The 15637-nt window shown below is 38.0% G+C and overlaps 1 protein-coding gene across 1 annotated transcript in view; it reads left to right on the top strand.

Moving 5' to 3' along the window:
* LOC100260732 (1,4-alpha-glucan-branching enzyme 3, chloroplastic/amyloplastic) overlaps positions 1-15637 on the top strand; it is a 36742-nt gene that overhangs the window by 17655 nt on the left and 3450 nt on the right. The window contains exons 15-18 of the mRNA XM_003634667.3: positions 2853-2930; positions 3003-3110; positions 3452-3532; positions 11238-11342. Coding sequence (XP_003634715.1) covers positions 2853-2930; positions 3003-3110; positions 3452-3532; positions 11238-11342 — 372 coding nt within the window. The remainder of the gene's footprint in view (positions 1-2852; positions 2931-3002; positions 3111-3451; positions 3533-11237; positions 11343-15637) is intronic.

Below are 15637 nucleotides of genomic sequence, written 5' to 3' on the forward strand. Positions count from 1 at the left end.
TTTACTCTTAATATACAAGTTTCAATAAGCAAATTCATTAAATATTTCCTTATAGGCAAAATAATATCACCACTACTATGTGTAGCTTCAATGCCCAGGAGGTAATACGACAATCCAAGATCCTTCTAAAAGGCTTTTTCAAAGTCACTTCTCATTGCTTCCAATGCCTACAATATTACCGTCAGTGAATAATATCATACATATATACAATGAGTGCCATAATTCCATGAACAAAGACAAAGTGGTGCAATTACATCTTCTAATACCAAATGATAGAGGAACAGTACTCAATTCCTCAAACAAAGAGGAAACTGTTTTAATTCATAGATAGCCTTATTTAATTTGCAGACTTTAATTCCAGACTCTTCTTGAGCTGTAAACCTAGTTGGTTGCTCCATATATACTTTTTTACTCAAACTACCATACAAAAATGCATTTTTCACATCTGATGCGGACTCTACCCAAAATTTAAAAAAGAAAATCAGAATACGTATTGAATTAAGACAAGCAAAAAGAGAGGTCTAAAAATTATTCACACCATAAGTTTGAGTATTCCCTTTGCTACTAACCAAGCCTTTGACCATTCTATAGTCCTATCCAGATGATACTTGATGGCAAAAACCCAATAGCAACCAACAACATCCTTCTCATAAGGCAAGTTATTAAACTCCCATATACCTCTATTCAAGAGAGTATACATCTCTTCTTTCATTGCCTTCTTCTACATAGGGTGATATAGAGCTTTGGGACAGAAATTGAAGATAAGGCATGAAAAAAAAGACTAAAAGAAAGGTTATCTAAAGACCCAGTTTGGTAGCTCTCATATGAAACATAACAAAACAAGCAATATCCAAAGTGTGACAATTTTTCCTCTGACCAACCTATCATGTTGGGGTATATAAATATATGAAAGTTGGTGGATAATTTCATTTACAAAAAGAAGAAAGGGAATGATCATGATACTCAATAGCATCATTAGTTAAAGAATATCATGTGGAGCAGAAATTGGTTTTCTATTTCTAAATAGAAGAGTTTAAATACATGAAGTACTTATGACCTTTCTTTCAACAAAAATAACCAAGTGACTCAAGCACAATCGTGAAAAAAAGTTAAAAAAGAAAAAAGAAACCTAATAAAGTACCTAATAACATTAGGGTTATGACCAGAAATTAAAACACTTGAATGAATTAAAGAAAAAGGAGTAGGACTCCTATTATTAACCCTAGATGGAAACGATTACTTGTGGTGTTTGCAAAGTTCACAAGATCACAATCTAGCTTATTTGAGGACTTAAGTGGCACTCTCAAGGAGCATAATTGTTGAGAAGAAACATTACTTAATTTGTCATGCCATGTGAAAGGAGTAACAATTGAAGAAAGACCAGTAACATTTGGCATCTTCCTACCATGCCACTAGCATTTAGATTGATTGTCAAGGAATTATAGCCTAACTTGCTCAAGCTCTTCACCAATCATCGTCTTCATGTGGAGTTCCTAAAGAACACAATAAGAAGAAAAAAAAAAGGCACAATTAAATTGCTTAGTGAGATGACTAAGAGATAATAAATTAATAGGGAATTTGGGTACATACAAAACAAAATGAAGTTTAAAAGAAGACGAGGGAATAGGATAGACCACTTCTTGACCAAGAATAAAAAAAAGAAGATCCATTAGCAAGATGGATTGAAGATGCATTAGAAAACTTAGTTAACTTAGAAAATTGTGGGGGTTGTTAGTGATATGACCGGAAGCTTTAGAATTAATAACATAGGGGAAAGAAGACTGACCAAAAGCAAGAAGTGCATGCGTACTTAAGCATGCTAAGGTAGGAGTAGCAGCACTGATATTGAATAGGGAAGAAATATCTAAAAACTATTGCACTAGTTTGTTATGGTCATCCACAGACAAGATAATAGACTTCTTATTACCACTAATATGTTTAACAAGAGCAGGAACATCAACTCCATCATCAGAAAAGGGGAGAGGTTAATTAGCCTATGCAAGATGGCCAAACTTATCCAACATTTATTGGACTACTTGTCACCTTTATTTCCCCTTAATCTTCATCATTGTTACGTATATTCAAGACCTGACATATCCTTAATACCATTTCAAGATGAAGAAATTATCACTAACATAGAGCTCTATACTATTCCCTGACCATGTTGCTATCATGAAGTCATCCTACTATCCATCAAAACCTAGATTTGCAGAGAAGAGGATCTTTGACAAGATGTTTTAGTTTTCCCTTTGCCCCAACATATTCCTTCATGGCTTTAGCCCACAATAAATAATTAGGTTTCTTTAGTTTCATTATTGTGATCTAAATACCGACACTCTTTACCAGATTTGTGATTACTACTAAATGCTAAAATTTTTAATCATTGAAGGGATGTAACAAGGCTTGTTGCACTTATTATTAAAACACAGGGATGTTAGGCAACTTTAACACTAATAGATACTTGCACTATACTTGCATAACACAGCAGAATTATTGATTCATTTGAGAATGTGTCTTACACACCAGCAATTAAAGAGGAGTGTTGTATTACAAATGTAAGAATAGCACTTACATTACAGAGGCATGAGGAGTGACTGGACACTTGGATTGACCCCTTTAAGATGTGGGTACTGTGGTGAGAACTGTAGCTTTAAAGTGGTGCTGTAGCCTAAGAAGATGCCTTTAGGTTTTTGTGTGCTAGGGTTTCAAATTGGTGCTTTGATGCATGTTATTTGAGTGAAAAATTTGTCGCATTTATATGTAGTCTCCAAAAAACAGTAAAAGACTACATTTCAGTTATTATTTTCATGCTTTCCTTTTGGCCTAATTATTTTCTTTACTTTTCTATTCAGATGATCAGATTGATTACACTTACAATTGGTGGCCATGCTTACCTCAACTTCATGGGAAATGAATTTGGGCATCCAAAGGCAGGTTACATTCCCTTGGATATCCATGAAGACTTTACTTTTAAGCTATTAACACTTTTTTTTTTTTCCCAGAGGATTGAATTCCCAATGCCAAGCAACAATTTCTCACTTTCACTTGCTAACCGGTGCTGGGATTTGTTAGAAAATGAAGTGCATCATAATTTGTTTTCTTTTGATAAGGTGACAGTTTTATCTCTTCATAGTGTAATCTTTGTAGTAGATTTCAAAGTTGACAATATGACTCTTGACTCTCTTCTGTTGGAAGTAATTAGGATATCGTGCTGGTGATTGTTGAAAACTGTTTGGTGCTTGTATTAATTCTATAGCATTCTATACTCCCCCTATATCAGTGCAGTTTAGCTTATTATAGTTACTGATTAATACTGTTGGTTCCACAGCAGACCTGTTTGAAGTAGAAGATAACATCCAGGCCTAATTTCATGAACTTTTAAATGCTCTTTTGGTGGATGCACTTTGCTAGCACTATTAACAAAATAAATTACGTTTTCTTCTTTCTATAGGACATGATGAAGTTGGGTGAAAATGAAAGGTCACTTTCAAGAGGTTTACCTAATATTCACCATGTGAAAGATTCTGCCATGGTATGCTGAGTATCTCCTTCTGCCGATTTATTTTCTGTGTGTGATTCTGGACACATATGCTTAGCTCATCAACTGTTTCTGAATATTTTTGCTTATATGGTTTTATGTGCATTTGTTCATATGTGAGTGCAAACCTGAGCTAATCTGACTTTATCCAAGGCATGAGATGAACTAGATGGTTGGTTGCCCATCTGTTAAAACATAAGGAGTACAGATTGGTTGACTATCTAGCTTCTCTTTGATAAAGTCTTGATCCACTTCTACATGTTTTGTATGATCATGTTGAATTAGTTTGTGAACAATTATTGATTGTTGATTTATTATCTCAGTGTAGCTTCATAGTCCCCTTCCACTTCACTGCTAGATCACTAAGAATTATTTTCAGCTAAAGTAGTTCATAGATTCCTTAGACCATGGCTCTAAACTTTGCTTTTACCTTGGACCTAACAACTACATCTTGTTTTTTACTTCTCCATGTCACTAAATTTCCTCTAAGGATAGTACAACACCCAGATATTAATCTACAGTCTACAATTGATCCAGTCTGGTCTACATCAGTGTAGGTTTCCAAACTTAGTTCTTCATTTTTCTTAAAGAGTATTCCCTTTCATGGAGTGGATTTCAAGCATCACAAAATTTTGTGTATAGCCTGTAAGTGAGCCTCTTTAAGGGAGTGCCAAGGGAGTGCGTGAATTGGCTTATTACATTTATTGCATAGGCTATATCAAGTCTCATCTGATAAATAGATTTTGATAATAGTCTAATTCAAACCACAATCCTTTTATGATATTATAGTACTTAATTACAAATAAAGTACTAATGGTTGGAAAAAACAATTTATTATTTGATTAAAAAATAGCGCAAATGCACACGCACACGCGCGCACACACACACAGATGAAATAGTGTGTAAGAGTTAACACCCAAGTTACACTTGTCCTAATCACTAATTTACATCCATCCTAGTCTATAATTGATTGTTTCTACTAAACTAATTTGTACATTGATTGACTAATTCTGCTAGCTAATATTAACAACTACTATGCACCAAATATAGCTCCCTCAGAGCTGATTAGACCCTAAAACCAGGGGATTCTATTGATTTCCTACACTCTCCCTCAAGCTAGTTTGAAGATATTCTTCATTCCTAGCTTGCATGTTGGTGAGTTACAACTTGGATTAGACACTCCCTTTAGTGAATATATCAACTAATTGCAGTTTAGATGAAACAAAAGGATTTCACACGTAACCGTTATCAATCTTTTCTTTGATGAAATGTTTATCAACTTCAACATGTTTAGTGCAGTCATCGAGGGGATTAAGACAAGGAGACCCCCTCTCCCCTTATTTGTTTGTGATAGCCATTGAGGTGTTTAATTGTTTGTTGAGAAGGGCTATTAATGGGGTTTTTTTATCTGGGTGGAGGGTGAGAGGTCGGAGTGGTGAGGGGATTCTGATCTCGCACTTGTTATTTGTGGATGTTACTTTGGTGTTTTTTGTGAGGAGTCTCAGGACCAGATGACTTATCTAAGCTAACTTCTCATGTGGTTTGAGACTTGTTCAGGGTTGAGAATCAATTTGGAGAAGAGCGAGTTAATCCCAGTGGGGAGGGTGCATGATATACAAGATTTGGCTTTGGAGTTGGGTTATAGAGTGGGTGGTCTCCCTTCTTGTTATTTGGGTCTGCCTTTGGGGGCCCCCTTCAAATCAGTGATGGTTTGGGATGGTGTTAAAGAGCGGTTTCGAAAAAGACTTACAATGTGAAAGAGACAATATATTTCGAAAGGAGGGAGACTCACTCTAATCCGGAGCACTCTCTCTAGCATGCCTATATATTTCATGTCTCTCTTTTATTTGCCCAGAAAAATTAGGTTGAGACTGGAGAAGATTTAGAGGGATTTTCTATGGGGTGGGGGAGCTCTTGTGCAGAGGCCACACCTTGTTAGGTGGAACCTGGTTTACTTGGAAAAAAGGAAAGGTGGGTTGGGTGTGAGAAATTTAGCTCTAATGAATAGAGCTCTCTTAAGTAAGTGGAATTGGTGCTATGCCAATGAAAGAGAGGCTTTTTGGAAGCAAGTTATCAGTCAAAAATATGGTGTGGAGGAGGGAGATTGGTGCACTCGGGCCGTAAGTGGGAGGTATGGTGTTGGGTTTTGGAAAGCAATCAGAAATGAGTGGTTGTTTCTGAATAGTAGACTAGCCTACCAAGTGGGTAGCGGTTGGAGAGTGAAATTTTGGAAGGACAAGTGGTGTGGAGATGAGCCTCTTTGTGAGTCATTCCCCTATTTATTTTCCATCTCCCTGTCTAAAGATGCTTGGGTGTCGGATGTTTGGAACCCGAACAATGATGGGGAGGGTTGGACCCCTCTTTTCTCAAGGGCGTTTAATGATTGGGAGATTGAGATGGTGGAGCGTTTTATGCTCAAGATCCAAGCTTTTAGGGTGCAGAGGGAGGACAAAGATAGAGTGGTTTGGACGGCTTCAAAGGGTGGTGTTTTCTCAGCCAAGTCGCTGTATTCTATTTTGGAGCCTGGAGACTCTCATTTGTTCCCTTGTAATAGTATTTGGAAGGTGAATGTACCTCCTAAGGTAGCCTTGTTTGCTTGTGAGGCTTCTTGGTGTAAAATGTTAACTTTGGAGCAAGTTCAGAGGAGGGGGTACTCTATGGCAAACAGGTGTTTTCTATACCTCTCTGAAGTAGAGATGGTGGATCACCTTTTACTTCATTGTGTAAAGACGCGGGTTTTGTGGAGTCTCATTTTCTCCCTATTTGGTGTGGCTTGGGTTCTTTCGTGTTCAGTGAAGGAAACTCTTCTTGGGTGGCATGGAGCTTTTGTGGGGAAAACTCATAAAAAGGCTTGGCAAATGGCCCTCTTATATATTTTTTGGTCAGTCTGGAAGGAAAGGAACTTGTTAGCTTTTGGGAATGAAGAGCTTTCGCTTCATAGACTGAAATATTATTTTTTATGTAATCTTTGGTCTTGGGTTAGGGTGTCTATAGTTTTGAGCCCTTTATCTCTTGTTAGCTATAGAAATGTCCTATTCAATATTAACCACTTGGATAGATTTGGAGGATTTAAAATTGTAGGATTGAGACGATTAGGGGACATACCTTCTTCTAGGGTCAATGATTGATCGTGCTTAGGAGGATTTTGAACTTGTTCTAACCTAGTTTCCTAAGTCTTCTTAAGTAAACAAGCCACTCTGAATCATAAGACTTCCCGTAATTTCATAGCTTTGAATTTTAGACTTCCTCTGAATTTCGTTTCTCTCACCCACCGACCCAAGTAGGCATCGGCAAAGATAGGGACCAATCTTGGGACTGATCTTCCACTTCCAGTTTCTCTTCCTAAAAATTAGTCTTTTGATAATAAGGTTGGTCCTCAAAGAAGTTAACATCCATTATAACAAATTTCTTTTGAGAAGGGTTGTAACCCTTTTGAGTGGGAGAGTAGCCTAAGAAGATACATTTAGTAGCTCTAGGGTCAAGTTTAGGTCTATCTTTACTTGGGATATGAACAAAAACAGTGCATCCAAATACTTTTGGAGAGAGAGTCCCAAGCCATGGTATATGGGAAAAATAATTTTTCAAGGTTTTAATGAGAGTTTTGAAGTTAAGGGCTTTTAAAGGCATACTATTTATTAAACAGACTGCTGTAAGGATAGTATTCCCCCAAAAAAGTCATTGAGACATTTCTTGTAAACATAAGTGCCCGAGCTACTCTAAGGAGATGCCTATTCTTTCATCAGCCACCTCATTTTGTTGAGGGGTATCCACACATGTAGATTGGTGGATAATGCCATTTTGAGTGAAGAACATACTTAGACTTTCATTGAAGTACTTGGTTTAATCATCAAATCTAATCACTCGTACTTGGACACCAAATTTTATTTGGATCATTTGTAGAAGTTTTGCAAGATGGGAATAGTTTCAGATTTTCCCTTTAATAGATACACCCTAGTAGTCCCGCTGCAATCATTGATAAAACTAATAAATCACCTAGCTCCAGAAAGACAAGTTACCCATGAGGGTCCCCACACATCCGTATGTATAATAAAGAAAGGAACTTCGCTTCTTTTATTACTAAAAGGATAGAGAACCCAATGGTTTTTTGTCAATTCACACACTTCACACTTAAGCTTAGAGCTATCTAGGTTATACAAAGTTTAGGATACAATTGTTGTAGGTAAGCGGAACTTGGATGTCTTAATCTCTCATGCATTGGCCAATAACTTTAAAAAAATCCTTCAGCAGTCCCCTTTATTTGATAAGCCTGAACTTTTCCTCCTTCCTCAATCTCTAGGTAGTATAGGCCATTTCTCTCGTTACTATTGCCAATCATCTTCTCCGAAGTGTGGTCCTGAAAAACACAATAATTTAGGAAAAAAGTTACTAAAACAATTGCAGGTTTTTTTAAGTTTGTTGATTGACAAAAGGTTGTAGAACATTTTTGGGACATGTAGAACATAAGTGAGGGTACTCTTCAGTGAAAGAGACACATTTCCTTTACCACTAACTCGAGTAAGAGTTTTATCAGCAACTTGCACCTTTTGTTTGCCAGAACAGGGTCTATGTGATAAGAAAAAATTAGATTCTTTGGTCATATGATCACTAGCTCCTAAATCAATAATCCAGGAGTTAAAATTCGATACAGCAGTGGTTGTAAGAGCTTTACAGAGTGTACTTGATTGTGCAAAAGCACAAGAACTGGAAGTGGGAGTAACCTTTGATTTTCCCATGATCTTATACAAAATATCAAGTTGTTCCTTTGTAAAAGGTAGATTCTCATCAATTGAAAGGGATCCATTAGCAGCAAAGGTGGGACCTAGTATTGTCTCAGCTTGAAAACTCTTGCTGTTCTTGGAAAATTTCCATTCTTATTCCCTTGTTGTGGTCTTCCATTCAGTTTCCAGTATGTCTCTCTTGTATATTTAGGTTTTCTGCATTTGTCACACTGTCTCATATCTTAACCCCCTCCTTTGTTTGTGTTTGAATTGTTCTCCACAGCCACCTTGAGAGCAGAATTATCATGACATGGTGTTTTCATCATAACACCAATTCTGGATTCTTCACTGTGGACAAGGGAACGCACTTCATTCAAGGAGGGAAGGGGACCTTTTCTAGGGATCCGACCCCTTACCTAATTCAACTTTGGATTCAATCCATCAAGGAATTCAAAGATCCTCTGTCTTTCAAATAAATTCGTAAGCTTTGCAACATTCTTTGCCAGAACAGGGTCTATATGATTGTCAATTCTCCTTGTTTGGTTACATGAATCTTGTTCATCAATCTAAACACTTGAGCAACATCTCCTTGCTTTGAATAGATTTGTGTAACGGCATCCCAAATCTCCTTCACCTTAGAGGGAAATAAGAAAGGCTTAGCTATTCCTGGTTGTGTTGAATTCGGCAACGAGAACATTATTAAAGAGTTTCCTGCTTCCCATGATTCAAAGTTAGGATCTGAAGTTTTTGGTTCTATTACTATCCTGCGTAGATACCCTATCTTCCCTTAACTTAATAGAAAGGGTTTGGCCAACCGAGACTACTCAAGAAAATTACGATCATTGAGTTTTTGGGTGGTGATTTGAAGATTAGGGTTATCTCACCTTGTCGGGTGAGTATATTAAAATATTGGGTAACAAACATCTCATCTTGTCATGGATCATGAAGGATACCCTTGATTTCAATTAGTTCTGATGTATTTTCATTGTCAGAATAAGTTTTTCTCGTTACATCCCACATCTCCTTCGCTGTTGCATAGATCATGAAGATTTCTCCCACTTTGGTGGTCATGGAATTGATCAGCCTTGACATAACCATCATGTTTTCAGCTTTCCAGGTCTTGAACTTAGGATCTTCTTTCTCTGGAACAGCTATTTCTCTGGTGAGATAGTCGTCTTTCCCCTTGCCACACGCATACATCATGATGGATTGAGCCCATTGAGGAAAATTGTTTCTGTTCAGCTTCAGTCCCAGGATTGGTAAAACTGAGCCTTCAGAGCCTCCATTATGGCTAGGAAAGGTTGTTTCTTGAGTGGAGATCATCTTTGTGGTGTTACTTTGCCTATTGGTGTCCATACCATGTTTTGTCATCAAGTTTTCCTTGATATAGAGGGTGATATGTTGCTGCTGAAAGATGCTTTGTTTTGGGGTGAGAAAAACAGAGCAATTGAATCTGGTCAAAACTAGAATGAAAATCAGCGACGAAGGTTGAGGAAAAGGAAAAAGGGAATAAACCCAAGGAGCCTTTTTGGCTTTGATACCATGTGAAAAGAAAAGGAAACTTCTCCTTGTTTTTATTTCTCTGCAAAATAATGCAAATACAACTAGACTTAAGTAGGGGAAGAATGGTGACAACCCAACCATTAAATCCCATGATTTTAGTCCCTAAAATAAGCAAATATACAATTTGAAAATATGGAAACTGAGCTGGAGAGATTGGATGACCCATCCATCCTTATCTCCTAATAAAATCCTAGCTAATCACACAAAATAAGCACATGCTAATTTTGGGATTTCCACACAGCACACACTAATTTCAGGATTTCCACATACTCCTTGCTATCACCATATTGTTTTTTTTATTTCTCTGGGTAACTAAGTTACCTCCAATAAAAGTGCAATACCTGCCTAATGAGCATCTATGTCGGCTTCAATCTGCAAATGTCGACGATTCGTTAACAGTAATCCTCTCCCTCGTGTCCCTTTTAGATATTTAAGGATTCGCTGAACTGCTTCAAGTGTTCATCTGTTGGTGAGTGCATGAATTGGCTCACTACAGTAACTGCAGAAGCTATGTCTGGCCAAGTATGCGAAAGATAAATTAACTTTCCAACTAGCCTTTGGTATTGCTCTTTATTTCCCATTCTTTCTGTTCTTATCACTTCTAGTTTCACATTCAGTTCAATTGGAGTCTCCACTAGTTAGCAGCCAAGTAAACGAGTTTCTAAGGGTAAGGTCAATACATATTTCCTTTGTGTGACAAATATTCCTTTCTTGCATTTTGCAAATTCCACTCCTAAGAAGTACTTTAAAGCCCCGAGATCTTTAATACATTAGGTGGGTTAGAATTATACTAATGGGTATTCATATAAAAGCATACACAACCCAAGCCAGCTCATTTATTAAATAAGTTGTATTGATTGTGCCGCGCTATTTGTATGATAAACTTGTGTTTGTGTCATGTCATCTTACTACAATTATTAACTAAGACATGTTCGAATTGAGTAAATTTTTAGCATTTTTTTAACTCAATATGACTTGAACATGATATATCACCCATTGTCACCCCTATTTCCAAGGACATCTTTACGATGTAGATACCCATAGAATTACAATAGTAGAATCCTGCTCTGACCCAAGGTTGTAGTTCAAAACCGTGTTTCAAATTGGTTCATCACTCCCCTAGCACATAATAGAGTTTCCAACCTGCTCATAACAGTATATTACGATTTCAAACCTGAACTTCCCTTTTTTGCTTCTTAAACTAGCCAAGGGCAGATTCATAATGTGCATGCTTTTTTCTCAAATAATTAACATGGATATGATGATAATTTCCTTGTCACTTGATTTTTTTTCTTTGTTTAGGCGTTTATTTATCCTTTAGAAGCCTTCATCTAATGTTCTCTACTTTAGTGCACAGTTAATAGTATAATTTTGTTTGGTACCTTTTAAAAATTAAGGCATTTGTTGCTGTATTACAGGTAATATCTTACATGAGAGGTCCTCTTCTCTTCATATTCAACTTTCATCCCACGAATTCTTATGAAGGATACTATGTGGGTGTAGAAGAAGCTGGAGAGTATCAAGTAAGTGATGATCCTTTATGCAATTGTACTTGTCTTTTTTCAGGATCAAAATAATAAACATAGCATATTGATAATGCTGTTAAACCAATGAATGCATAAAACAGTATTGGATGATAACTTTGATATATGTGGTTAATTCTAGATAACATTAAGTAGAGTAAAAAATATTAGCCATGGCTAAAGGCCAAGCAGCTAGGAAGAAATGCAAAGAACAAGAATTATTGAAACTAGCATATTGGAAGATCAATTGGCCAAAATAACCATGATGATGTTTAAGAATAGAAATCCTAGCGAGAGTAGTAGTGGTTTGATTGGATTATACTATATGGATTTTGATATAGAGAAACCATGCTTCACGCATTGATCTAGACACGAAGAAGGGTTAGATGTCTATTAAAGTGGACCTTGAGAAGGCCTATAACAGACTTCAATGGGATTTTTTTCATTTGTAGAATTTATAAACCACCATCGAAGGCATGAGTTATTAGCTTAACATAAAACAATGAAACTAAATACATGAAAAATAAATAAATAATAAATAAAAAATAAGATATAAAATTTGTTTAGAAAATGTAATGCTTTGAGATTCAAAATCAATGGCCAATTATACCTCTTAGGTAGAATAATAGTATGAAGTGCACTATTCTGCAGCCTCTTTGGTAAAATAATAGTTTACAGGATATATTTGCGCAAAGCTAGTTATGTCATTAGAATGGTTCTGAAGTTTCTGCAAGCTTTTGGTTGAGCAAAGAGAGTTGGATAATTTTGGTGAAAAGTAGGAATTTTGTACTCAATTGGCTTGAACCATGAAAGTGGTTAAAATTGCCAACCAGTTAATCAACAGCCAATATCTGCCTTTGAATGGTTTCTCGGCTATTCATAAAAAAAATAGTTTGTCAGCTGGGAAAACACATAGTGCAAATGGTTGGCTAAATAATAAACATTGCTGGATATTGTTCTTATCCAAATAGTCAATAAAAGCCTGCGTGGGCTGTGAGGACTCTGAACTTGCTTTGGATTTTCTAGATGTTTTAAATTTTAAGTGCTAAGTTGTGAGGAAATCTGGCTTTACACTTTGGGTATTGTGATGGATTTGGAAGTTCAGTTATTTTGTTTGGAATTACATGCTCCAGACTTTGGTGTACTTAACATTGGTATACTTCAACATTGGATTGCCCTTTTTCCTTCATAGGTAACATTGAGCAACTAAATAGTTTCCGTAAGATTTTGCTCAACATTGATAAGATTTTGTTCTATGAATTTATTTCTTGTTGCTTACTAGATTCCATACAGAGGTGACATTAAGTCAAATAAAGCTTGCAAAAAATAGGCAGTTTTTAGTTGTCATTAAAGAATCTTTCAGAATGAGTTGGAAATTATTTTTAATATTTGCAAATTTGTGAATGAGTTGCAATTATTGAATTATATAGGACACAATATAAACTGTGGGTTAATTAAAAATGCTTTTCTGAAGTTAAAAGGTATCATGGTTAGGGCAAAATGTGAGGTAGAAAGCTGATTTAGTCTTGTCATGGGCAATGAGAGCCATTGTGTGCATCAATATTGTGTTACATGGTCTGATTTAAAGGTGCTGCATGTATATGAAGGGAAAAAGGAATTTAGGTCAAGAATGGAAGAAAAGCCATGATTGCTTCTTATAACCTGATAGAGTAAACCTTAGAGGGCGTTTCATGAAAATTACAGAAATTGTTACAAAAAGGAAACCTTTAATTCTTGTCGTCCCCGAGTGCGTTGAAGGCAAAGGGTGGGAAGACCTTAGGAAGGCGATTTTTTTAGTGCAAGTGTATTCTGATCAAGCTGGAGGAGCTTCGAAGGAGACGTTTGGAGATACTCAGATGAGAAAGGGCATTTACAAAGGTTTCCGGTCATACGCAGAAGTGGTTGCAAAGGATGGACATAGGACTAGAGTTTTGTTGTCAGCTGGAAAATGGGCCAGAGCTGTAATTTGCGAATGCAAAGAAAAAGTCCAAGACTGGACTCACGAAGGAAAAGCTATCGCGAGGATGATGGGCACGAAAGGAATGGTGTCTATAACTCCCATTTCCGCTTTCAAGGGGTGTTTCTTTGTGGGTTCAGCAAGGAGAGCAAAATGGTTCCAAGAGCAGGGAAGACTTTTAGTGAAAGGAAGGCCTGTTCTCCTGAGGAGATGGTCGCCAAGTGAAAATATGGTTGTTTTCGGAAAATTCAGAAGGGGTTGGTTAGAATTGAAAGGTCTTCTTTTTCACTTGTGGGATGAAAATCAGTTGAAATTCATTCTGAAGAAGTGGGGGAGGGTAACGAAGGTGGCAAGGGAATCATTGAAGCTGGTGGACTTGACGAAGGTGAAACTGTGGGTGGAGATGCTTCCAAATGTCGTGCTACCAGCGTTGCTTGAGGTGGAAGATGGGGCCTGGACATTTACAGTCGCAGTTTCAATCACCGGAGAAGTTGATGAAGATGACATTGCCACGTCCGAGTCAACCCGTAGCAGGGACGAGTTGTTGAAAGCGGGAGGTTACGTCTCTCAGTCGACAAAAAATGCAGAGGGGCTACGCGGTAGCATTAGGGATAATGAGTGCTACAGTAGGAGGCTTCTTCCTCGGTCACGTTATCGGTGCTCAAGTACAAGATTGGATGCCAAAAGGAAGAATGGTTGGGGAGGGAGTAGTCTGGGCCCACAGAGCCTGAGCCCTTGTTTAAAGCCCAGCCTGTAAGGGCCCAAAGAGGGACGAAGAATCGTGGGCTTCACGCTGGCCCAGTCGTTCCTCAAGTCCACGAGACTGTAGCGGTATCGTCTCCATCTCTTCAACGAGATGGTTCTTCTACAAAGGCGGTCACGCTGCTTGCAAGCTCTCAAGGTCCAGTCGAGGTGAGGGCCGACGTCGAGGCTTTCTCTGGAGAGGATGGTCGGGCCTTTGAGTTAAAGGCCCAGTTTCTTTCCAACCCTAGCCCACCTTCAGACATTATCGTGGGCTGTAAATTAAAAGGTCTGTCGGGGCTAGGCCAAAGTTTGGGAGGAACGATGTCCTCTGGTAAGAAAGGTCGGTCTTGAAGGGAAGAAGATGCAGTGAGAAAGGGGAAAGCTCCTATGGATCAGATGAGAGGCTCTATGCAAAAGGAAGAGATGATAGTTTCAAAGAAGATGTGGACCACCCTCTTCCCTCCAAGTGTTGATCACCGACAAGGACATCAGAGTAGCAGCGAGCCTCTTTTCCTCCGAAAATCATCGTCGTTTAGTGAAGTTTGCAATTTGGAAGAGGATTTTGGGATGGGATCTCAGATGGAACAAGGAATTAGAGAGAGTTCTCTCTTTCGTTGTCTTTTGTCAAGGAACAGTAAGCAGTGTTCGAGGGAAGAGACCTCGACGTCAAGTGAAGAGACGGATCTGCGAAATTCCCATTTCGAAGAAGACAAAGAAGGTTTTTTGGGCCGAGTGGGGTCTAATCTTCGTGGTTCTTCAGTCACAGATTTACCTTCTATTTCATAAATCAGAGGTAAAGGACTCATCTTTGAGGGGATTTGCAAAATTCCGGGAGTGGAAAACATGGAGGTATGTCTGCCCTTTCCTCAGCCACCCAAGTCTTCTTCTATCCCTTCTTATAGTCTGGAACTTCCTTTGCCGAGTCCCTCTGGTCCGCATCTCCCTAGTTCAATCTCTCTTTCTCAGTCTCCTACGGAAAATCAAGTTACTTCTGAAATTTTTTCTGAAAAAGGCGTTGTTGGCACTTTTTATCAAAAATATGTTGGCATTCCTGTCCATGATGAGGAGGTGAACCAGTTTGCCTTATCAAACCAATTGTCTGAGAGTTTTACCCCTAGGAAGTCTAAACCTAACTCGCCTAAGGAGGATTCCAACCTGTTGACAGGTAGCCTATTGATGGCCTGTCCCCTAGGAAAATGGCTAAAGTGCGAGAGGTTTTATGCTCTCTGGATATTAAGGTTTATTCCAGGAGGAAGAACAGTGGCTCCACAGGTAATTGAGACTTGGTGGATTTGGTTTGGAGGGTTAGGGTCTATGAGTTTTTCCATGAAAATTATCAACTAGAACACCAAGGGTTTGGGTTCAAGGAATAAGCGAATGGTGGTTAAAGATTTTCTAAGGTCAGAGAATCCGGATGTTGTGATGATTCAGGAAACAAAAAAGGAGAAGTGTGACAGGAGGTTTGTGGATAGTGTCTGGACGGTCAGAAATAAGGAATGAGTTGCTTTTCTGGCATGCGGGGCTTCAAGTGAGATTTTGATCATTTGGGACTCAAAAAAACTGCTTAGTGAGGAGGTGGTAATAGGATCTTTCT

The sequence above is a fragment of the Vitis vinifera genome, chromosome 19 (assembly GCF_030704535.1).
Source record: "Vitis vinifera cultivar Pinot Noir 40024 chromosome 19, ASM3070453v1".
Taxonomy (NCBI): domain Eukaryota; kingdom Viridiplantae; phylum Streptophyta; class Magnoliopsida; order Vitales; family Vitaceae; genus Vitis; species Vitis vinifera.